The following is a 26,637-nucleotide window of genomic DNA, read 5'->3' as shown; positions in this document are numbered from 1 at the left end:
CAAAGTGACAGAGAATTTTAAGTTGTTTTCGCTGTTATGAGGAAAAAATCAAGCCGGCGCGTGCGTTGACCCCAGAGGGTTAAATCTAAATTCTGGACATCTAACATCTCATTAATTGAGTGATTGACAAATCCTTCATAATAAATAAAAGACTTACCAGATTTTATCTTCACACTTTCGTCTGCTTCACATCACCTTCTAAAAAGACAAACAATTAATGTAGGCTTATATTTTCAAAAGCGGAAAATATAAAGTTAAATATTACCTTGTTAAAAGAGCCTGACTGAAAATTAAATTTCTTTAAGGTGTTACATCTGTTCTCTGATAGCTGCTGACTCTTTGCTAAATTTGCATAGTCATGATTGCTTCATATGTAGTTTTAAAAATACTAATATAAGCAACAGCGGACAATTGGTAGGTTAATATCATTTCTCACTACGTGAACATGACTGAAATTAAATATTTTTGTTACCTGTATCTTTTTTGGGAAAAGATGTGCAGCTCCTCTCTGAAGTGCGTGGTCTCTGCATACTGTTCCTCTCGAAATAAAAGTTATGGCACAATAAATAACTTTATTTCCATTACTGCCACCCACAGGACAAACTGCGCATTGCACCCAAAATTGATTGGCGTGATCCCATTCCAAATTTAGGGGGGATTTTCATTACTGCCGCCCACAGGACAAACTGCGCATTGCACCCAAAATTGTTTGGTGCGATACCGTTCCAAATTTAGGGGGGCCAGAGGGGGGGCCATGCTTGTTGACAGGGGGGCACTGGCCCCCCCCTAGAACCGCCACTGAATTTAATAGTTGTATGATGATGTTTGAACTGTAAAGTGTGGTGAGCAGGGTGGAGCCGACCAGCGTCTGGGCAGAGCAACACACCGGCCTTGCCTTCAAGCGAGGAGATGTGTGAATATTTAAGGAGACGAGACAGTGGCAGACGGGAGAAAGATGCAGGAAGCTTGTCCGCATGTTTGACTGTTTTTATGATTTGACCCACCTGGCTGAAAAGCAGTGTGTTTTTGTTTCTTTGTACACTTATGGTTACATATAGATAAAGATTAAACTGAAAACGTAATGATTCATTTACAATCAGCTATGTTTATGTTGTTACACACCATTACAATTACGGGGACAATCCCCAGGAACAACCTGGAGTTAAGTGCCTTGCTCAAGGACACAATGGTGGTGGCTGTGGAGATCGAACCAGCAACCATTTTTGTATTCATATTGTGGGTATGTGTGTGTGTATTTATAAAAGCATAATATATAAAATTACAATTTGAAGACAAATGTTTTTGTTCAAAATATAAGGCACCTATGACTTTTGCACAGTACTCTGTGTGTGTGTGTGTGTGTGTGTATTTGCTCTATATATATGCTCATGCACCAGCACACTATAAACTTTCTGGCAGTAGGGACTAGGATTCTGGGCTTATCCACAACAGTCCTGACACCTGACACATTCTTGCCATATTTTATATTCCAGCTGAAATTTGTGTGCCCGTTATGACAAAGTTTATGACTTCAGATGATTCTGTAAGGTTCAATTCTGAGCATTTTACTCATATAATGCACAGATGTCTAACCTTGGGATCCATAAATGTAAGACAGAAACCAAAAAGACACTTCTGATTATATTAAGATATATTATGAAAATATATAAAAAAATCTGTGTGAAAATAGTCTTCACCAGTGCATCATGTGAAACTTTTATTATAAAATATTTATGCTCTTGAAAAGCGCAATATCAAAAGGTTTTAATCTATTCAAAAGAGTACAATTTCAGTTTAATTTACAAAACATTTAAAATAATAATAATACAAAATTCAGTTTTGAAAAACTGTTGGAAATTTGAAGACAAAATCTAATCTGGAAAAAAGACAAATCTAATGTCCAATGGCTTATGTTGTAAACAGCAGTAGCATCCTCTAAAATATTTAATGATTTTTTTAAAACATTAATAAATGTGATCATGGATCAACATGTGCTCTATTCAGTCTAAACATTTCAGGCAGAGCTTTCACCCTGCCATTCATTTCAAGAACATGGAAAATTGGCCAGGGGATACACCCAGTGAGTTCATTGGTGGGGTCGATGTGCACCAGCTTTGTTAAAGTTCAAGGGTCAATCTCCATGGGAATGATAGTAAGGATGACATCCTCATTGCCTCGTCGAACTACCACACTTAAAGTGGTGTCCTTTTTGATGGCTGAACTTACATCCGTTGCAGTTGAGATTTGCTGACCATTGATGGAAATTATGACATCATGCTCTTTAAGTCCACCACTGTAAAAGAGAGAGATAAAGCATTTGAGAAAGAGCATAAGGGAGTAAGAGGTTTAAAATAATTATTTTTGATTAAGGACTCTTCATGACTCAGTCTGAAGACTGAAATCTTCCCAGTACAAATCAAATATTGCTGGGTTTCCCAGAATTATACCAAAATAACTTCCAAAAACAACACTGAAGGCCATACGCCATGTCATTTTAACGTTGTAGAGCTACACACTTCATCAAAAAATCAACATTAAAAGCCTAATGGCTCCATAACTCAGACCTTATCACTTCGAATGGCCTTTTAAAAACAAAAATTAACCTACATCTCTATTAGGGCATTCAAAACAAGCTCATGGATACAAACCTCCATGGGTGGAAATACTCTAAATACTTAGGTTACATAGTGGACTTCACAAACACTTCCTATTTGCTGGACTGTAACTGTGACATTTGGTGATCATCTGTTACTCAATTGTGAATCATAACCATAGTAGCTTTGCCAAAAGAAAGAAAGCAGTTGTGTGTTAGTCTGGGTGCCATCTGAGCTTGTTCATAACATCCAAACTTAACTAAACTAAAAAATGTCCTTGATCAGGATGTGGTAGGCAGTGGATTGGACTGCTGGGTGTGGAATTACATCAAAACAGTGTTTCATGCGCTAAGAATATTATTACAACAATCCATGACTAGTCGATAGAAAATCTTTGGGTGTTTTTGAGAAAGTGTTGGCTTTTGTTCTGGCATGTAATGATGACACAACAAAATGGTCATCTAATTGCTTCATATGATGTGGCAGTGACTGTCACAAGATGTGAATAAGTATTGTTTGGATCAGTGAAGAGAAGCCACGGCATGGATTTAACTGCATGGACTACAGTAAGTTTGGAATAGCATACTACAATAATACTCTTAATTTTTCAGGATTATATATACTGTGCACAGTACATCTGTACATCACAGTATCTCTATGCATGGAGTACCTGGCTGATCTACAGTACTACATTTGTCAAAATATGCGGTATAGACCATTTCAAGAAAGTTTAAGGAAGTGACGTCTTTTTGTTCCCTGAACAATTTCTGCTAGTTGTCGAACTCAGACTGCATTCCCAACGGTATAAATCACCCTCCGAAGGGCACTCGTAGGGAGAACATTCATGATAGTCATGCTGTAAGTTCGCTTCAAACTGAATTTCCAATAAAAATTACTTTTAAACTTAGTTCTGAATGACCCTTATTTTTGAGCCCTACACCTTTTAGCCTTTCAAAGCTCTCACAGTGGATGGTTAAGTCTTCGAAGGGCATAGGGATGATCACTTCCGAATGTAATGCACCCTCATTCAAACAACAGCAGGAGGTGCTTTATTCATAGTGACTTTATCAAAATTAACATTAATAACAAGATTGTCATAAAATGTCATTATTAAAATGTAAACCATGTTGTTCTGTGGCTGGATGTTCCTGGATGCCTGGAACTAACGGAAATTAAAGTGTTTAGATCTCCATAAAAGCTACAGAATATGGTTGCATGAACAGCTTCAGTGAAGTGAGCAAACTCTAGCACACGTCTTATGTCTGTTAGATGAACACAATTTATGCCTAATAATTGTAAGTTTGATAGGTAGAGCTCTAAAAGATTATTTAATATTACATTTAGTCATTTAGCAGGTGTTTTTATCCTAAACAACTTACAAATTAGGAACAAAAAAAATAAATCATTACCTTGTCCACAGGTCATGCAGACAGCTTCACTGAACGGCCTCATTTATTATAATAGGAGCCGATCTCTCCACTGAGGAAATAATTGTGAACACCTAAATTATGATACAGTTTCATTGCCTCTCTCGTGTAGATGCTCAGAATCAACAACACGTCTGTATAAGTCACTTCAGGAAAACATTTGAGATTATTTGAGGAAAATATGTTAACTCAAAGTATTAGTTAAAGGATCCATTAATGATATCGGAAGTGCTTCAGGAATAGTTGCGTTGTAATTCTTTGTTATTGTTTACATGCTTGAAATGGTCCATACAACAGAATGCAAGCGCTTGACTTGGCCCTCCATTTCTAGTGTGATGAATGACCTGAATTAAAATCAGCCAAAATCTCTTTCTTGACTCATTATTTGATCTGACTGCCAAATGTTAAATATATTTTACACAAATATAAAAACATTTTTTTTACATGATGATAACTGGACACCACTCACTGAATGAAACATGTGACAATATAATTTACAACATTTTAATTGTTGCATAATGTTTTCTGTTTCACATACTATTTTTTATGTATGCAGTACACAGTATATACTGTGCATTATTCAGTAAGTATTAAGATAGCATTCCATTCCAAACATAGCCATGCATGATCAGCACCTTAGATGGTTCTCTCTATCTTATACATACTCACATACTGTAGTGGTTTCAAATAATACTGATCAAAAGGTTTTAGTGAGATTCAATAAACATTTTGGCCTGAAACAATGAATATCAACAGGGTTTTGTATGTGTGTGCGTGTGTTATGAAAAGTAGGGGTCTACTCTAAATTTAAAACATGCAGAGGTAGACAGAGCCAAAGACTATATCCCTCTAGGTATGATGGCAGAGGCAGAGAAAGCATGTCCACATGGCCAGTAAAAACAGCAGCTGAGTACTGCCAAAGGAGTTGGCCTGCACTTTTGACCTGTTTGGCATTAATGGACGTATAGTTTTGGTGACTCACGCTGCAGCTGGGGTTTTAGAGATGACCTCGATGACATAGGCTCCTGACGTGATGTCAGGGAAGTCTCGCAGTCGACCTCTCAACTCTTTGGACAGTCTGCGAGAAGGAATTAACACATATTTTGCTCTTATGGAAAGAAATTGGTACTTTTATACACCAAAGTGGCATTCAACTTATAACAATATATAGTCAGGACATTAGTAATGTGAAAAAGTATTATTACAATTAGATTTTTTTTTTTTACTACTTTAGTTCTCATCAAAAAATCCTCCACGTGCTGCAATGACAGCTTTGCAGATCCTTGGCATTCTAACTGTCAGTTTGTCCAAATACTCAGTTGACATTTCACCCCACGGTTCCTGTAGCACTTGCCATAGATGTGACTGTCTTGTCAGGGGATTTCTCACACACCTTACAGTCTAGCTAATCCCACAAAAGCTCAATGGGGTTAAGATCCATAACACTCTTTTCCAATTATCTGTTGTCAAATGTTTGTGTTTCTTTGCCCACTCTAACGTTTTCTTTTTCTTATTCCGTTTCAAAAATGGCTTTTTCTTTGCAATTCTTCCCATAAGGTCTGCACCCGTGAGTCTTCTTTTTACAGTTGTACATGAAACTGGCGTTGAGCAGGTAGAATTCAGAATCAGCTTAATTCCCAAATATGTTGACACATACAAGGAATTGGTCTTGGTGACATGAGCTTCCAGTGCACAACAATACAAAACAGCAACTGACTGATGAGTTTCTAGAGAAAGCTGTTACTTTTCTTTTGCCATTTTTGACCTAATATTGACCTTAAGACATGCCAGTCTATTGCTTACTGTGGCAACTCAAAAACAAACACAAAAACAATGCTAAGCTTCATTTAACGAACCAAACAGCTCTCAGCAGTGTTTGATATAATGGGAAGTGAGTTTCTAGTAAATTACTTTTTTCAAAAAGTGATGGTGCTGTTTTTTACATCAGTAATGTCCTGACCTGAATATATATATATATATATATATAAATCAACAGCCATCAATAACACTCACGATATAAAAACAAATATCTCATACAATTACATAATGCAATATTTTCCATAAAGCCCAAAATTTCCCCTGATTACCTTATAAACTTTTGCATGTTTACTCATGAATACTTTGTAGGGATTAATTTGTTTGATGCATGGCTGTGGTTTTGCACTTACGCAGGAGTGAGGGTCATCATTCGAACACCAATATATCTTTTAAGCATTGCTCCTTGACCTATTGAATAGACAGATGAAAAAACAATACGTTTGTTCTCTGAGTGGCTGGCTGCTTGTCTCTCCAAAGTTTTTCATTACATATACATTTTGGATATTAATGTATTTTGTATAGGCCATGTCATACCTCTGACCTGTCTGTCATACGACTCAGCGAGAAACTGTCGTATCTTGTCTGAAGGAATAGCAAAGGAGATTCCAGCTGTCACCTTCAATGTGTTGATCCCAATCACCTCACCATCCTACAGGACAGACAACGATCAGTTACAGCATATACACGACCATCATGCAATGCAGAGATCTGAATATAATCTATATTAAACTACATGTTTAATATAGATTATACGATCTATACTAATATAGATTGTACTACTGGGTAGCTGACACCTAATGTGTCCAATGACTTTTTTTAATCAGCATTAAGATTTTAGAGTACAATCGATTTCTATGCACAGGCGAATGTGTAATGTTTTACATATATAAGAAGTTAATATCTATGTTCATTCAAGATGCTGACCAATTTAAACACATTTTTGCCTTTTTTATTACATTTAAATGGACAAATTGTGTTTTTTTGTTTTGTTTTTTAAATGCAAATATTCTATGCACTATATCAATTATAGTATATAATTGATAATTATTCCAAATATATGAGCAGAATGATGTTTAAAATAGTTTTAGATCAAGTGTAGAATGTCACACCGCAGGACATGTCAACTTTCCAACAATATTTCATGTCATCTACTGTACACTACTGCTGTTCATACAGTACAATGTCAATTTTTCAAAATACCAATGAAAGTCATTTTGAATGGGTACGATGAGGTAGAAACAGCTCCTTAAAGTAACATCTCAACAGATCCCCATTTTACAGTCTATGATCCTTTACATTAGCACAATAACAGCAAAAAAAGATGCAAGATCAGCACTCGAATATCTAACATGTATGACAAATTGCTAGAGTTCACCCATGTCAAATTGTAATCTTACTGGAATGAGATTACTGTAACACCAGACACACAAATGCTGGGAAAATAATAATGTAATATGCATGCTCACAGTTTTGGAATGAGGAAATGCTCACCAGATTGACTAATGGTCCTCCTGAGTTGCCATACTGTAAAAGAAAGCGATGTTAAGCATTTCATGAGTTAAGACATCCTTGTGTTTTATGGCTTTTTTTGTGTGTGATTGAATGTGTGAGCCTGTACTTAAGAACCCCAGAATTGGTTTGACAAGTGCATTTCCTATTGAAACAAGAAGTTTAATGGAACATATCAAAGTGCTAGCCCATTTTTAAAAATATCTAATAGACTTTTGGTTAGAATATGGGATGAGGATGTTGTTATTAAAGAAAGCATTTGAAAGCATTGATATTTTTTGTCCGTTTTGACTGAGAAATACTATATTTTAATTGCGTCTATCTGATTCATGTTGCTAATTCGAATGAAGGCTAAATTTGATCAACATTTAAGAGTACTTTAGCATATAAATGGCCTCAAAGCTAACACACGTGGACTAAAAGCCACAAAATGTATAGAGAATTTTGTTGCATAACTATTAACTAATAATGGGGTTTCAGTAAGATGATTTGCAAATGTAAAAAAAGAAAGAAAGAAAAAAGAAGAAATAAAGCAACAACACTCAAATAATTCTGGCAGGTGTTTCAAACAGTGCAATAATTCACTTACATTAATGATGGCATCAGTCTGAATGTAATCCATATCAGAGTTCTGCAGGCCCAACTCTTTCCCCCCTCTCTGCGTGGTGCTTACTATCCCTGTGGTAACTGTGTTCTGGAGGGAAAATGGGCTGCCGATGGCAACCACGAATTCTCCTGGTCTGAGGTCAGCCGATCGGCCAAGCAGAAGCACTGGAAGCTTACTCTGTTGGCCAGGACACAAAGAGAGAGAAAGAGAGAGAGAGAGAGTAAATCACTTTTATGTCACGACGGGAATGCTCCATTATTTTAGCATCTGTCTATAAGACAGAAATATCCTCATGTTTCACAATCTTAAGGCCAACAAAGTTATATGTTTTTATCCAATAGTGGCCGCCCAACAAAGCTGTTTTAGATATTTTTGTAACTTTATATCATTGTAATGTCAGTCATGTGATAAATTGTGAAACAGTGGTACAAGAAGGCATTCCATAATTCTACCCTTGAATTTCCTGTGCCCATAATTGCCATACAGCCAGACCTACATTACAACACCTCTATGATTCCACTATCAAGTGTCTGCTATAGAGTAGTTTGGATCTTTAAATTCAGACCTATGAAACCTTATCGCCTTGGCTGGCAACCTTTATGACATCACGGAAAATAGCCACTTAGGACAGGAGGGATCGGAATGCTGATTTTCCCTTCCTGTGGGGAATCATTTACAGAATCTTGCCTCTCAACACAAGGGCTTCTTCTGGATGATCATAGTGACAACAAAATTGGCGATTCACCTCTGAACTGGTGCCTATTTTGTTTACCAACTTGACAAATAGAGGACAGCAGAGACTCAGAACTTGACACAACAGACATATTTACTTTCTCCTTTTTGTGCATATGTGAGATGTAAGATGAGAGATTTATGAAGGAAATATGGAATGGGAAACCTTCACACTGTATTTGTAACATTAGACAGTTCAGACAAGTTGAGACTGTGCTGTAATGTCTGTCTGGTCTGAGCTCTTTAAGACATGATTTCAAGGTTATAGGAAGATTTATATAAAACCCCCCATTCCTTATAAAAGTGTTCTACAATATAACTGCCATTTCATAAGATGCCAGGCTGGTAAGAACTTTAGGTGTTATATTAGAAAATATTGCAACCACAACTTGTTTTTGTGAATATTTTAAATATTTAAACTGTAATATTCAACTTAAATGTAAATATTTCACCCAAAAATGAAAATTATTTAATGTCGTTCCAAGCCTGTATAGGCCTATAATATCACAGAGGACATTTTGGAAAAATCTTTATGTAGCTCTTACCATAAAAGACATACAATGTTGATGCACAAATTATTTAACCCTGGACGTATAGGGTACTGAGGGTACCTTCAACTGAGGTAAAGATTATTAGTGAATAACGACTTAAATTTTGGTCTGTTCCTCACAAAAATCTATTGCATGTCTTCAGAAGATTCGTTCTACATTTTTAAAAACTATGAAAACAAAAAGCCAAAATATGCAACAACAACAACAACAACAAAAACAAAACTCGACCTGTGCTACCAAGGTTTTAAAAAATAGTAGAGGATAAAGATGGTGATGGTTGGTAAACGAGATTAAAATCTATCCCTTTCCACTCAATAGGGACCTGGCAGAGAAATGCAGACTACTGTTGAAATGAAATAGCTGACAATGAAGAGGTTTGATAACACAGAAAAATAACTATTCAAATCAACCTCATATTTCCAATGCTTAATTATGAACATTGATAAAGATAAGAGAATTTTCCAGTTTTGTGAAATCTAAATGAATGTGGTATAGATCAGTCTAATCAAGGATGGCACATTTCACAGCTGTGAAATATATCTGTTAAAATGTGCACTTACTGCAATCAAAGATCAGCTGCTGACAGTCCTGTTGGGAACATCAGTGTTCTATTGGGTTACCATTGCGAAAGGGTGAGATCATCACACACACAAAGGTCACTTCAGTACTCACACCACTTATTAGCCACAGTGAAGCTAAGTCAGCCATTTTGTGTCAATGTGCCATATTAGTGAACCATTTTGTGTCTGCGTTAAATTATAGTTTCTATTTAACATCTATATGGAAAAACCACCCTGAAAGCTTCTCTCTCATTTCTCGTTCTTTCTCCTCACCACAAAGATGACTCACTGTTCATGTCCAATCTAAAAATACACTGTAAAGAAAACAAAATTGCATTTTATCCAGCTTATTAAGGTTTTTGAGTAACAGATACAACGAAATGTGAATTAATTTGCATCTACATTAAACACGTTAGACCAATTTGCCAAACAGGTATTTGGATGAACAATTTCATATTGAACAATATTCATGATTTGTGAGTTCCCAGCATGCATTGCAACATGAATAAACTATGCAGTTAGTTATTTATGCTGTTATTGTTGTTTTTTTGTTGGCACTGTTAGTCACTGTCACTGGTCCTGTTTGACCTACTCTGAGTGGGATTCAAACCGGGGTCTCTGGAATGGGAAGCGGGCACACTAATGAGAAAGCCTAAAGCTACATCCTCTAGCATGCCTCTTGAGGCCAGGGGATTGAGGTTTACACACACTGCACAGCTATCACGATTAAGAGCTCATCATTTTTAACTTAATGAGGTTTGTTGAGGTCTATTGTGTGCCTACAGTATGTAACCAATTGTACATACTGCCTTGGATGGTAAGACATACACTTCAGAGGCAAAGATTGTAAAAGTAATTGAAATGGTGACAAAAATCACACTGAATCATGTTGCCTTGACATTTTAAGCTCAAAAACAATTTTTTTTTTTATAGTTTTCAGGCTCTCATCTGTATATTAAGGCATTGATTACAATGGCAGGATATCAAAAACTGCTCAAAATAGCTAAAAGCTTAAAATTTTGTAATTCTACAACACAACGTAAATATAAACAGAGTTAAAAAAAAAGTCCAGTTACTCTACAAAAAGTTTTTGATTTGCTACCAATTACCAATATCCCATGAGGGTTGTTGAGATGATCTAAACTTAAATTGATGTAAGAGAAACAACAATGATAGTGATAAGCACAAAGTGTCTTACTTTTTTTACACTGATTAATGTTGGCGGATTTGTAGGCTGATTAGTGTTGTAGGATTATTGCTTGTTAGAAAATACACAACATAAGGTATGCTGGTGACTATGCAGGTACTTTCAGCAAGTTGGGAATGTACAAGCAGGTCATGAACTCCAATGAAAGAACAAAGCTTTGCTAACGGTATGCGAGACTACAGGTCAGCTGTCCCTTATAAACAGTAACCAGCAGAAAGACCTGCATCCATCTGGCCAATAAAAGCACAAAAGATCTGAGTTCCTCAGGTGTTTTGTTAATGATACAGCAGTCTGGGAATACCCTCTCAGTCTGGGGCATGTAAAAACAGTATCAACCTCACCCAGTGCATATGAAATAACACCAAAAGAAAACCTTACAGAAACAACAAAGTCTCTGTGAAGTCTCCAAGATAAGGCTAGGATAGAGATCTTCAATGAGAGGTAGAAGGTATGTGTCACGACTCACAAGGGGCACTTAGAAAGATCAACAAAATAAGGTTTTATCTAGCTCAGATGTAAAATGATCACAAATAAAGGCCTGAATTCCACACAGATCCTACACTATACCAACCTGATCCATGTCAGGATGAGAACAACAATGTAAACAAATACCACATGACTCTTCATAAAGAGAGACGCCTGCATATATTGTTTAATAATGTCCTTTAACAAATGTTATTCGTGAACGATCCAGTCAATTTCCTTCCATATAAAATTGGAAACATAATTCATTTTATATGGTGATTTTAGCTTGTTGGGTTCACTCTAAGGAAACACCAGTTTGCAGACCTGAAATGGCCATTTTCTGGACTGTAATTACACTCCCCACATCTTTAAAAGCCATTCCAGTAACTACACTTTAACAAGCACTTATGCAGGTGTAAAATGGGTACTGTAGTCTGGGGAAGATTGAGGTTATTATTAGCATGTTGTCATAAGCTACACAGAGTTTCCAGAGAGTCCCTTAGTTCCATTTGCATACACTGCAAGCAGGAAAGGGATTCAAAGAAAGATCCACCAACAGTGGGCGACAAGGCGACTTGGAACAGGAGCTTCTGAGATCGCTGTCCTACTTATCATAATTGTGCGCTTCAGTAGGCACCTCATCCCACATTGTGCCTCTAATTAGTGCACTGTGAGTCACTTTAAAGGAAAAGCATCAGTTTTATTGTAAGTAATGAAATCCAGCTGGTAGGTTGTTGTTGGATGTGGTTGTGGGATATTTTCAGTGAGTGAAAATTGTATTACTCAGAGGCTTCCTTTCAAACTAAAGGAGACTTAATAGAATTCTCAATTTATTCATTCTCATGTTTTAAATATCAACTTTGTTTTGGTTGTTTCCCCCAAAATTCCTGAAGTGAAAGAAAAATGGACACAGATGTTAATTGTTGACATACAGTAAAGTGAGAAAATAGTAAGAACCATGGTATGGTATCTCAAAGTTAAATATGTATATAAATGAATAGGTGTCATTAATGTTACTTTCATTAGGCTACTATGAAAATTGTTAATCCTTTATAATTATTCTAATTAATAAACTAATACATACATAATACACAATAAACTGATAAGCATTGTATAGCTAATATGAATGTAGTAATGTTCACATTAACACATTATCTAGTATTACCATATATCCTACATAAGAGTTAATGGTTATTTGTTTTATTTACTATAGTGTGCTTTTCAGTGTATAGTGAATTGTTTTCCTAGTTACATTTAAAATAAATAAAAATAATCTGATATCACAAGAAAAAGGCACCACCGACAGTAGTAAAAGGCAAAAAATAAATACATTAAAAAAATACATTTGATGTAATAATTACGAGACACAATTGTCCAGCATTTGTTAAAAGTATCAAAAACTAGCATGGGAGCAATAACATGCAGAATTTTCACAAAGTTTAATTGCATAAGTTAAGTTTAAATGTATATATACACTGTATATGTACAGTTGAAGTCAGAAGTTTACATACATTTCGGTTGAAGTCAATAAAACTCATTTTTTAACTACTCCACAGATTTACAATTAGCAAAGTTTTGGCAAGTAATTTAGGACATCTACTTTGTGCATGACAGGAATAATATTTCCAACAACTGCTTATAGACAGATTGTTTCACATTTAATTGACAATATCATAATTCCAGTGGGTCAGAAGTTTACATACACAAGTTAACTGTGAATTTAAGCAGCCTGGAAAATTCCAGAAAATGATGTCAAGCCTTTTGACATTAGCCAATTTGTTTCTGATGGGAGGTGTACTGAATTGGTGGTTTACCTGTGGATGTATTTTAAGACCTACCTTAAACTCAGTGCCTCTTTGCTTGACATCATGTGAAAAAAAAAAAAAAAATCAGCCAAGACCTCAGAAGGTTTTAGACCTCCACAAGTCTGGTTCATCCTTGAGAACAATTTCCAAATCCCTGAAGGTGCCATGTTTATCTGTACAAACAATAGTACGCAAGTATAATCACCATGGGACCACTCAGCCATCATACCACTCAGGAAGGAGACGCATTTGGTCTCCTAGAGATAAATGTAGTTGGGTACAAAAAGTGCAAATCAACCCTAGAACAACAGTGAAGGACCTTGTGAAGATGCTGGAGGAAACAGATAGACAAGTATCTATATCTACAGTAAAACGAGTCCTATATCGACATAACTTGAAAGGCTACTCAGCAAGGGAGAATCCACTGCTCCAAAACTGCCATAAAAAAGCCAGACTTCATTTTGCAAGTGCACATGAGGACAAAGATCTTACTTTTAAAAAAAAAATGTCCTCTGGTCTGATGAAACGAAAATTTAACTGTTTGGCCATCATAACCTTTGTTATGTCTGGAGGAAAAAGGGTGAGGCTTGCAAGCCGAAGAACATAATCCCAACTGTGAAGCATTTGGGTGGCAGCATCATGTTGAGGGGATGCTTTGCTGCAGGAGGGACTGGTACACTTCTCAAAATAGATGGTATCATGAGGAAGGAAAATTATGTGGATATATTAAAGCAACATAACAAGACATCAGCCAGGAAGTTAAAGCTCGGTTGCAAATGGGTCTTCCAAATGGACACTGACCCCAAGCATACCATAGTTGTGGTAAAATGTCCTGAAAGGACAATAAAGGTATTGGAGTGGTCATCACAAAGCCCTGACCTCAATCAGATATAAATTTTGTGGGCAGAACTGAAAAAGCATGTGCGAGCAAGGAGGCCAACAAACCTACAGACACAGTTACACCAGTTCTGTTTGGAGGAATGGGCCAAAATTCCAGCAACTTATTGTGAGAAGCTTGTGGAAGGCTACCCAAAACGTTTGACTCAAGTTAAAAAATGTAAAGGCAATGCTACCAAATACTAACAAATTGTATGTAAACTTCTGACCCACTGGGAATGTGATAAAAGAAATAAAAGCTGAAATAAATAATTCTCTCTACTATTATTCTGACATTTCACATTCTTAAAATAAAGTGATCCTAACTGACCTAAGACAGGGAATGTTTTCTACAATTAAATGTCAGGAAATGTGAAATGAGCATTCTGATTGGTGGATCAGATTTCTCAGACTGCTAAGTGCAAGTGTAGAAAGCATCTCTGTACACTTAAAAAAAAAACATAATTCATGCAATGGTGCGTTAGTAGATTGGAAGTTCAGGTCAAAAGCGCACTTGTTGTTCTGGCGGCCATACGTATCATCACTTATTTTAGGTGGGCACTGGACATATGCAAAATTCTAAGAAAGATATATGGGCATACATATGCCTGCGTATGCCCTAGAATACACTACTGGGTTTAAATGACAAACTGTTTCCACGTTGCTGTCCCACATGGCAGCTTATGTATATCTTCTATGCCTTTGCACACATACAGGCTCAAATTGCTTCTCTGCTTCTCTGTGTCCACATGTGATTAACATTTTGTCCTGTAATATTAAATGACTAACTTTGGCACCACCAGCAGTCAGCCATATTAGTAGTCTGGATTGCACTTTAAAGCCACTGGAACATTGATAATCCAAAGAAAACTCTGTGTGCTCTGCATGTATTAGCCTTGTAGCTTTTAAACTAATCAAGGACCTCTTTCTTTGCTTTGGCCCATTACCAGAGCAGACTGGAATGAAAAGGAGGACATGGGAGTTATGTGACTAATTGTGTGATGAGCTGAGACAAGAAAATTAATCATCTTCTTGGAGGTTCAGCTAATCTCTTTGGGAACAGGTATGATGTGAAATTCAACTGATCGTATAGAGGCTTGGACTGAGTTTTCACCTCAAGAGCTTTCCGTACTGTTCATTGTTGCCTTCAATAAACAAATAAACAAATACATAAATAAATAAAAACATGCATGAGGCAACATCCAAGTAACAAACTGGTTTTATTCAAGTTAAAAATATTATTTATATCACTAAATTTACATGAATACACTAGGCTATATACCAACAAAACTAATTATATCTTTTTTTATTATTATTTATTTATTTACAAAGAATGTATCTTGAATATGAGTGTATTTTGTTGTGTTGCACTGGCAGATTTTTTTACTTGTCATTTCAAAGTTCTCAAACTGTGTCACAAGACAAAATACACTTATATTCAATATACTGTAGATTATCTGACAAAACAATAAATAAAATATCTTGCTTAGACAGTTTTGCTTATAAGATACATTTGATTAATTTTAAAGATATTTAACATTTTCTTTTACAGGAAATTGGTCAAAGATGAAGAATCTGAGATAGATATATACATCAGTGTTTAAAATGAGAGATGTGTCCACACACAGATTTATTTTCTGTCTCTAACCACATTTCCTCTCTCTCGCTCTCTCTCTCTCTCTCTCTCTGAAAGGGAAAACACTTTCCTTCTTTCCTGTTTCTGAAGTCATGGGCTTCTGGAAACAGAGTACTGCTTTCCCAAGAGACAGCCACCATAAAGAGGAGCAAGAATGAGTAAGAAAGACAGTATGAAGGACAAAAGTTTGAGAAGAAAATACAGAATAATCTGTTCTACTCCCCTCTCAGTTCATCCACCATGTGCTGTCCATTTTCAGCATGAGGTTAACTGTGTTTGGTGATGTATATGCTAGTTTCTTCCTCATCTAGTCAAGGCATGAGCATATGTGGCAGTGTGCGTGTGTGCGTGTGTGCGTGCGAGCGTGCATGCGTGTTGTGAAGTTTGGCATTACTAAACTTTTTCAAACCTCTCAACATGTGTCATTAAATGGGAAGAAATTGCAGTAATTGCTCACAGGGATACAAGTCTCACACTCATACACAGAGAGTCTCCCTGGGGACTTTGCAGTGTCTGATCTTTTCCTGGAACTTGAACTGCAACTAACTCATTGCATTCAAGCAAATGTCCTCTCTCTCCCCCTCTTTCTCCCCCAGTTTTTTGTATCTCTTTCTGCCTCTTCATCTGCAGCACCCCCCATTTTTTTTTTACTCTTTCCAAATGTAGCCTGTGGGTTTGAGACGGTCTTTGTTTCTCTCTCTCATCTCGTTCCTTCACCGCTTCGGCTCGCTTTCACTCCCCTGTTGCTACGGTACCTAATGTGGGTGGGAGTGGTTAGAAATTGAGAGCAGGCAGGTATATAGGCACCTGGGGTCCTCATGCCGGTAGTGATACATTGTAGCTAGCTGCCAACGGGTTGGAGTGCAGCAGTGTTCCGGGGTGCTGTTTATAGTGCAAGGTATGTCCAAACTATCTGTGTTGTATGATTATAATGGCTACTTGGGTTCAGTGCACTAAGCGAGGTCTTATTGTCTTCCTGCTGGGTTAAGGTGTTGCGAGTGACTGCCAACAGCACTACTGTTTGTGTGTGTATGCTTCCGAAACATGTTGGAATACCTAGATTGATGAACACAGAGGAGGTACATTTTAATCTGGCTGTGTTAGCGTATCCGCGCTTGTTTATTGTTTTGGTTGTAATGGGGCTGTGTTGTTATGTTCGCCAGCGTTTCGTGACCCTGGTGAAGTGGTGAAGCGCCGAAACACTGTCTACCCACGCAATCGTTAGACGGCAGGCAGGTATGTAATGGCTATGATTATTAGGTGTTTGGCGTGTGTGCGTGTGTTTAGTAGCTATATGTAATAGACTGACTGATTATGAATTTTAGGCACACAGAGCACTCACTGCGTCTCTTGTTTTTTTTATTGAGGCTACAGCCAATTTTACACAAATGTCCTGATATTTAGAGTAAGTTGTCTAAACATGTCAGATACAGGTTTGAATGGTCTCCATTAAATGTTCTCTTGCAGTCTATGCACACACACACACACACACATGATTAAATGATGTCACTCAGAATCACTACCACTCACTCAAACTGGGGCAAACTCTTTAGCTGCTGGGCATTAAACAGCCCTCTTATTGCTTTCTCTCAAAACGCTATGAGAAACACTATGGTCAAAAATTAAATAGGGCTTGGGGCAAACATGCCATCAAAAGTGACAAAACTGCAACAGATGTTTACAGTGTGGTAAATGTAATTTTTTTTATCTGTTATTTAACATTTGATATAAGTCATATGGTTCTATTTAGTTAAGATTGTAGAGCCTGTAGGTCATATTAGTATCTTTATCAGAAGCAGATGGTAAAGATGTACTGATATGAAGGAAAACAACAACAACCTAACATCAGATCTGAAAACATTGAACTTGAAGTAAACACTTCAAAATGCTCTATGATGGTAAATAGCAGAAATCTATACAATTGTCTAAACTCTATTCTTGGAGTGTGTTTAGTGTCATATATATATATATATATATATTTTTTTATTTAAATAGGATTTTATTATTAACAGCCATTAACGATAATATTGAGAATTTAAATTAATTACTTCAACAGAATAATCTGACATAAATGGAGGGCATGCTTTGCTTGTATGCTTAGAATAAAAAAAATTTAAAAAATACCCAGAGAAGGTAAAAAAATGCCCCTGAAATTCAATTCCAGGTGGCAAATATGGTTCCTTAATAAAAGTAAATTTCTGAAACTGGTGGTATCGGTTTTGGCTACAAAGATCAGGATAAGAAGCAGTCAAGGAATATGATCCTGGAGCAGTGTGCATTATTAATGAACACTGGATCAAATTAAACTTGCAGTGTAGGCTTGCATGTGCTGTATTTCTCTGGAGAACAAAGGTGTAAGAGCTTGAGCGATAGTGAAGTTTGGACTGTCAGTCAAAAACATACTGCCTGGTGTCTATCAGCCTGATTTGACATATATTTTATGAGTCTGCACTGTGCAATGTGAATAACCCTTTAAAGTTTAAGTGTGCGAGGGTTTAAAAATTTTCCCAATAAACCATATATGGATTGTATTTATGGGGTTATTAATGTTCCTACTTGAGCTCTCCTTTCCAAAGTTTGTGTCTTCAGAATATTACAGAGTACATTTCAGAAATATGTGTGCCAAATTTGAATACCTGTAATCTGTAGCTTGACCATGTAAAGGGATTCAGGGAAAGGAGGAGGCGAGAACTGGCTTGACAATACAAGTAATAGTTTTAATGAGAACTGAAACCAAAAGACACAAACACACACATATGATGGACAGCTGCCCGTAAATGCTCTCTCTCTGTCACACCACCTGTGTAATTCTACAGACCTGGCCTGATAAGGGGCCAGGTGTGTAGAATCCCAACCCATCCCCGCCCTCCGCCCTGTCACAGACCAGATCTATTTATTGTGTTGATGAAACACTCTCCATGTGTTTGGATTTTGTTTCTTTCATGTATGGTGTATCACAGTTCGTATTCAGGCTTGAACCTCTAAGTCTTAAAAATCAGGATAAAAAAATGTAACTTTCCATTTATGAAACCCAATGAAGCAGCTTTCTGTGAAAAAATAAAAAAAAAACTCTAAGGCTGTTCAATCTGTCTACCTCAGTCTACAAACTACACAGATGTTTGGTCTGTTGTGGGCTAAACATGCAAATTGCCTGCTGAGAAAATAATGTACATTAAACAGTTCTGTCAAGCAGCTTTCTAGAGTATTACTTGAGCCATGTAGTCTCTGTGTCAATGTGTGAGTGCTTAAAAAACATTTCAGCATGACGAAGACAATACAACATCTGTTCCTTGGGTCTGGTAAACTTGCTTTCTCTCTGTAAGTATTTATAACCTCCCCTATCATTCACATCCTCATCTTTGTTTACCTTTCGACTGTTTGCCATGTAGCCCTCTTAAAAATGGAAACAAGTACTGCTAAAGGATAATCCTGCTGTACTGTATATCAGCCTGCTGCCAGGCTAGTTAGAGACCAGGATTTTTTCTAGAAGGATACTGTATATAATGGCAGTATGTGTATTTAAAAGTTCGTCTTACCGGTGGATCGATCTTTAAAAGGGCGATGTCTGCCTTTTCGTCGACATCTTTGATCTTGGCGTCATATGAGGCTCCGTTTTTGAGTTCCACCTTCACTCTGTTTTTATTGGCAACCACATGGGCATTTGTCACAATGAGGCCGTCGTCAGACACCACAAAACCTGACCCACTCGCCACTGCCATCTCTCGCTTTGAATACACCATCCTGAGAGAGAAATTACAAAAAAAAGAGGTAAAGAAAGATCAATTGAAGATGAAACAAATACTCTGTAACTAACTTGAAAGCACAGATCAACACTTTTTCCGTCCCTGCTGAAATAAAAACAGCTTAAACCAGCTCATGGTGGTTTGCTGGTTATTGCAGGTTTAAGCTTTATCTGGTCTCTCAGCCTGGCCAAGCTGGTGTTTAGCTGGTTTGACTGGTCAGCCAGCTGGTCTCTCAGCCAGCTAGCAAGTGCCCCAAACCATCAAAACAGACAAGCCTATTCAGTTTGGCTAGCCTGAGAGACTAGCCTAAAATGCATATGTAGACTTACCCCCCCAGAGCAAGGTGAAATCAAGATGTTTATTCTATATGAAAATAATTTGTTTTTTCAAGGAAAATGAGCTGTAATGATAATTTTATTTAGATTTATATCTATATTTATTTATTTCTCCCCTTTTCTCTCCAATTTGGAATGCCCAATTCCCAATGTGCTCTAAGTCCTCGTGGTGGCATAGTGACTCTCAGTTGCCTCCACGTCTGAGACCGTCAACATCCACGCACAACTCACCATGCGCCCCACCGAGAGCGAGAACCACATTATATTGACCACTAGGAGGTTATCCGATGTGACTCTATCCTCCCTAACAACCAGGCCATGTCTGCTGTATGGCAGAGGCAGGCTAAATACATACAAATTGTGCCGTTGTGATTTAATGTGCTGAGCAACGTAATTTATCCCACCGTGTCCGATATTAAATCCAGTGCGACATACTTTGCAACAGGAGTGGGCATTGTCGATATGGCTTTGAGATATTAAATTGAATTCTTACATGCAGCTGTTGTTAAATTTACATGTATATATATATATATTTTATTTTTTTGCCAGAACACCACCTGAGTATTCTCCTCCCATTTAACAGTGATGCTTCATTCAACTTCCCACATCTACTACCTGCACAGATATCAACAGCTCAACTGGGTTGAGGTCACAAATGGGTTGAGGTCACAAATGGGTTGAAATCTGTATAATGTGTCGATTGTGTGATTAGGATGTGTTTCATACAAGATCTGGCAACTGGACAACCTTGGAATAATATATTGATGTGATTATTCATATAATGAGGTTTGGGCCATACAAATTATGGGAATTTCCTGATATAAATAACAAAATGGGAGAGGGGCAGTAGATGGGTGTGAAATACGGGAGACTCCTGGGAAAAATGGCAGTGTTGACAGGTATGCTTAAAATTTAAACAACTATTCAACTAAATGTAAAAAAAAAAAAAAAAAAAAAAAAAAAAGTCAGTTCACATTGGTCAAAGACACCTTACTTACTAAATATCTGGAATGAAAAGACCACTTCATGTAAAACTTAGAGTAAAATAGTAGAAGGCAGTGACATTTTTTAACACCGTATGCATTTTAGGGTTAAGCTGTTTTTTTGTGTTTTTTTCAGCAGAGATACAACACATATGTGAGAATCTTACTTGCGGTACAGTTCAATATGAACCACAGCAGGGCCAATCTTCTCTACAACATCAGCAATGAAATTGTACTTGTATCTCAGGCTGTTTGGGTTTTCATGGGCCGCTGAAATAAAAAAGACATGAAATGAAGATCTGCAACTGGAGACAAGGACATCAGAGGACAGACTTCTGAAAATATCAAATGACATCTCCTTAACAGGGAAGGGAACAGAATATGCGACTAGTCGTTAACATAAAAAAATTAAGTGGTGGAATCTTTTTTGTAAATATACAGTATATGGGACTTCTGTTGCTCGTGCAAGTCATCCAAACACACACACACACACACACACACACACACACAAACAAAGACACACACACAAAGACACACACACACAGAAACACGTGAGTAGCCAGTTCAGAGGAGTCCACTGGAGGACGTGTCTGGAAATGCTGAATGTCACCCTCTGTAATTTCACCATAAAGGGAAAAAGTAAGATATATTTTTCCCTTAAAAACAAAGGAGTTTATGATCAACACTCAAAAGATAATTTTAAGATTCTGCTTTATAAAAATTACATTTATTAAAAAAGCTCTTACACATTTTATAATCACCCAGGGTCTTTTGGGTATTCAAAGCAGACACAAATGCAGACAAGATAGCAATCGTCATTTGAGGCAAATCAGTGAGGCATTCACCTCACTAATGTAGGCGTCCTTTTAATTATAAAGGATCACAGAGACCCCATGAAGACCTGGCTGTTGGAAAGCATGTTCAGGTTCAAGAGGTGAAAGTCTCTGTGGCCAGACGTGTTTGTGCTGAGCGAGGGAATATTAAAATGAAAAAGTGGAGCTGTTTAGGTAGAGTTATGCTGTTTGCTCAAGTGTAATTAAAAACATTTCCAGCGTGGCGCTGGCATGCATTCTGACTTACTGCAAGTATTCCAACCTAATTATAGTTTTAACACTCTGTCTTCTCAGTTTTGCAGGAAGAAAATGTTCCAGATTAACATGTTCACCCAACCAAACTCTTGACTTTTAGTGTCCTGGTGTGAAATTAACCTCAACGAAACAGAACACTCTCGTTTGAGACCTCACACTATTTTAAACATGGCAGCTACAACATTCTGACTTGTTTGATATTGTAACTTCTATGTGCATGCCTACTGTATGTTTGCAGTGGTTTAAATGTAACCCTACTGGATCAAGGTAATGTGTTCTAGCCACTAACACTACCTCCATCTGCCATTGGTCCAACAAATTGATAGTCCCACCACAAACTGATGCCATTGGTTAAGCCAGTGTTGCTGTGCTCGTCTGGTGGGATGCTCAAAAAACAAATCTTTCCTTCAGCCAAGCAATGGAAAAGTATTTGTTTTTTCCCCCTTTTGAAAGAGAAACCTATGATTAGGTCAAATGCATGGGCGGATACAATGGATAATACTTGGACCGCGCTCAGGTACTGAAACAGAACAACGCCTTTCTGGACATTCTATGAATTTACTAGTGTTTTCTAGCCATACTATCACTAAAACTTTCAAAAAGATTTAACCGATGCTACTGGTGATGTATTTATTGTTAAAGACTCCATAACCTTTGCTAACAGCACTGTGGAACAATAAAATGTCATAATCACTTTGACAGCCCTGTAAGAACTAAAATCATTTTTGACATTTGCACCTGCATGGTTTTGTACTCCTCCATTTGCTGACTAATTCCATCCTATGGAATGCTGGACACTGAACTGGGCACAAGATTCAACCAATCACAACTGACCAAAAAGGAAACAAAAGTTGATATTATAACTGAAGAAAATCCAGTGTGGTGAGACTGACCAGCTCCAGACGAACATTAAATAAAGAGACAACATTCTGTCTAAAATTACTTGTTTTGAGAAAAGCACACACACACAAAAGAAACTGAAGTAAAAATCATAGTCAAGATGGACAAAATATTTTTTTCACATGATGATGCTCAGATTATCTAAAATTGATCAGAATAACCAAGTAATGAAAATAAAATCCTAATGTAGTTCAGTTAAATTCCACCAGCCCTGTTCATGTGGCAATAAATATTCAATTCTATTCTATTTTGATCATTATTCCCACCAGTCCAGTTCATGTGGCAATAATACAATATTTATTCTATTCTATTCTATCCTTCTATTTTATTCTAAGTTCCACCAGCCCTGTTCATGTGGCAATAAATACCTATTCTATTCTATTCTATTCTATTCTATTCTATTCAATTCTATTCTAATTTCCACAAGTGCTTTTCATGTGGCAATTAATGAAGATTCTATTCTATTCTATTCTTCTATAATTTGCACCAGCCGAGTTAATGAAAATATTATATTCTGTTCTAATAAAATAACAAGTTTATTCTCTCATCCAACTAAGGGAGCTAACACAACTTGAACAGTGTTAACAAAATCCACAGAACCGGTTGAGGGATTAAAACCTTGTGAACATAAAAACATCATGCCTGTGGCTCAGAGTTATAGTTATGCTGTCCAGCTGCAGTTGTGTTAGCTCCTGTCTGAGGCCTCTCTGCGGGTTATGTAAAGGCGTCAGGCTCTAAGAGTGTGTTTATTTGAGTTCAGTCAGGGCCTATGGAGGTGAGCAGAGACCAGGAAGACAGTCCTTACTGTGGGAAAGTCCTACTGGCCTATATTACACTAGAGAAGTGCAAAAACTAAAAGGAGAAGTGAATGGAGGTAAAAGGGGGTAGAGAAAAGTTATTTTCATAGAATCTGCAAGATTACAAGAGATGGTAGATAGTAGGATCTTAACATGCTAATGGAACAGATCTAAACAAAGGCATATTCTGCACAAACAGAGTATGCACACACATACTAATTTACATAATTACATAATTTAAACAATGCACACTAGTGGACCAAAGCATTCGAACAGATGAGAGTTTACAGTATGAGCCCAATGTTGTCGCATGCATTTTTGACCACTTTTGACCACCTCTGGTAGTTGAGGTGGACAAATATCAAAACGCTTTGGACCATATTTACTCCTGTGTTTGGCATCATGTCATTTCAAAATATCACCCAAAATGCATCTTAATCCCATGTGTAAACAGGGCCTCAGGGAAAAATAAAGAGTTAAGAAAAGAAAGCTGTATTGAAACTGGATAAATATGAGCCCCATCAACCTTTGTAGGGCTACTGAACAAATGTGCAGAAGTCTGGACAAGAGAAACCCCTGAGTGTCCATGAAAACCACAGAACAAACACACACAATATATAAAAACAGATAAAAGCACATAGAATCAATGTATGCTATGATGACCCTTCCTGCCCATGTCATGTTCAGATTTAGGTTTGATCAATAAATAATTATCTTTAATGTGCATTGTAATAAGACGTATATTTCCCTGGTCTTGCCTGCATGCTAGGGTATGGCAACTGCCATACTCTGCCATAAGCAAACACTGCCCATGTTCCTGACAGACTAACACATATGACTCAGAAATTGACCTAAATCTACAGTCAGCTGAGGAAAAGTTTGCAGGGATTCAGGCAGAACTTCAGATCCAGATGAAAATGACATCATGAGCTCTGCAGCGCAGTGTGTTTTCTTTAGTTGAGGCCAAGACTTGGAAGTCAGACCTCTGACAGCTTGGCACATTGCCAACTGCTTTTATTAGGCCAATATGCAGGGACGTGTCACATGTCAACAGTTAAGCCAAATGGATCCTCAATGTTCAAATGACTAAACTTTCAACCAATTCAAAGTCCTGATATTCTTTCTCAGACATAAAGTTCTCAACGACTGGTGTAATGTGTTCTGCCATGCAAAGTCCAAACAAAATTTGTCACAACTGAAATCAGGTATCTTAGACTTTGATCTGTCCTGTGACAGACGGGTTTGCAAAAGTGTTTTAAAACTGCTGTAACTACAACATGCACTCCAAGTAACTTTAAAGCCATTTTTTTTCAGATTTATTGCTGGTGTAGTTACTGAGTTTTGCCTATGTAAGGCAGTATTTCAGCACAAGTTTTTGTATGCCAACGTGTGTATAAGTGTGTCTTAGACAGTTGCTTTTCATGTGAGGACCAATCCACTATCAGGACCAAAATCTGTTGACATTTCACCCTAAAACTGGAGCTCACACTGGCCCATACTTTCAAAAACACTTCCCACTTAGGCCAATGGGGAAATTGGTTTGAATTTCGGTAATCACAGGCCAAGTTTAGCTGAAAAACTTTCAACCTACTGTTTCCAAATTCACAGAGGAATCAGTCTATATGACTACAAAATTACTAAGCGACTGCTGTTTAATTGTATGCACAAGCTGCAACAATCTAGAAACTAACCAAGAGGGTTTATGATGTAAAAATGGGATGCATAGTTTTGCAGATGATTTGAGGCGATGATAAAAATACCACGAGGCAGAGATGTCATCTTAAGTCAGCTGCCAAAATCTAGATCTCTCTCTCTCTCTCTCTCTCTCTCTCTCTCTCTCTCTCTCTCTCTCTCTCTCTCTCTCTCTCTCTTCATTCACCATATATGCATTGCTCTCTATTTCTCCACATAATTACATACATAGTTGTAGTTACAATATAAATACATAGTCATTAATAATTTAAAGTCATCACATGCTTACACAATTGTATTATTAGGCCTACTTCTGTAATTGCCCTATACCACGATTAAGTGTGTTATTAAACACGTTATATATTAAATAAGTGATTTAGCACTCACCTGTCCCACACGCTCCCCGCTGAATGAACAGTACGGGCGGCTGCTGTAGGCTCTGCGCTCGGTTACTGACTCGCTTTAGTTCGCAGACGTTCCGATACGAGACCCCATCACTGCCACACACCGGGTCGCTGCTTCTGCAAACGCAGAGCCCACTTTTCCCTCTTCTTCTGACAGTAGCAGAGTACCCCACTCCTCCGGTGACAGAGCACTCCAGACCCTCTCCACACACTGGGTCACCCAGTTTACCCACTCCGCCGCACGCCTCTCCTTCTCCGGACGCGCACACCAGGCAGCAGTTACAATGATCCATCACCTGCCCCGTCGGACAGTCTTTCGGCATCGCCGGACACATGGACTTATCACAGTGATTCGGACAGCCTCCGACCACGTAACGTTTACTGAGGCGCGCATCGGCATTCAACGAAGTAACCAAGACGCCGATGCTGAAGAGAGTTACCCAAATCATAGTTTAACAAGTTTAGATAAATAAGGAATGTAAAGTAGATGAAAAATATGTAATGCAGGCTCGAATATCTACAGAGGACAACAGAGCTTCACCCAAGCGAGAATAATCGTAGATTGAGCTCTGTAAATTGTTGAGCCTCGGGAGCGAGCACAATACGCGTCTCTGCGTTTCTGCTGGCGCAGCGTTTATAAAAGCGCTCCGGATTCCGCGCGGTCCGGCGCACTTCCACACAATGACAACAGGCTCTGCGATTGGTGGTCTGAATGGGTGAAAACTATTGAAACTCTTGTGTAATCAGAGCAACGTGATCCTACTGCCTTCAAAGGCAGCTGCAAATTAATTTCTTAAACTTGCATTGGGGGGAAAATAAACTACAAAAGAGAAAGAGACAGAGAGAGATAGTGTTTCCATTTAGTATTGTCCAGACAAAACAACAACAAAACACCGAGTTACAAAACG

General features: G+C 37.6%; 1 protein-coding gene across 1 annotated transcript; it reads right to left on the bottom strand.

Moving 5' to 3' along the window:
• Positions 1-1,704: 1,704 nt before the first annotated feature.
• On the bottom strand, positions 1,705-26,395 carry LOC127662574 (serine protease HTRA1A-like). The gene is made up of 9 exons (XM_052153822.1): positions 25,713-26,395; positions 21,016-21,118; positions 19,324-19,528; positions 7,938-8,132; positions 7,331-7,363; positions 6,374-6,488; positions 6,190-6,247; positions 5,004-5,099; positions 1,705-2,293 (listed from the first exon to the last, which is right to left on the bottom strand). The coding sequence occupies exons 1-9, from the start codon at positions 26,176-26,178 to the stop codon at positions 2,125-2,127; spliced, it is 1,440 nt and encodes a 479-aa protein (XP_052009782.1). The 5' UTR covers positions 26,179-26,395; the 3' UTR covers positions 1,705-2,124.
• Between the last annotated feature and the right edge of the window lie 242 nt (positions 26,396-26,637).

This window comes from Xyrauchen texanus, chromosome 22, assembly GCF_025860055.1.
Source record: "Xyrauchen texanus isolate HMW12.3.18 chromosome 22, RBS_HiC_50CHRs, whole genome shotgun sequence".
NCBI lineage: Eukaryota > Metazoa > Chordata > Actinopteri > Cypriniformes > Catostomidae > Xyrauchen > Xyrauchen texanus.
This window is presented reverse-complemented; position numbering and strand designations above follow the sequence as displayed.

Bases quoted from the DNA above. Each gene is read 5' to 3' on its own strand.
- LOC127662574 (XM_052153822.1), bottom strand. From the start codon at position 26,178: ATGATTTGGGTAACTCTCTTCAGCATCGGCGTCTTGGTTACTTCGTTG. The intron at 7,364-7,937 runs GTAAGTGAATTA...TTTCTTTTACAG, and splicing joins AGACTGATGCCATCATTAAT to TATGGCAACTCAGGAGGACC. The intron at 5,100-6,189 runs GTAAGTGCAAAA...TCCTTCTCGCAG, and splicing joins ATGATGACCCTCACTCCTGC to ACTGTCCAAAGAGTTGAGAG.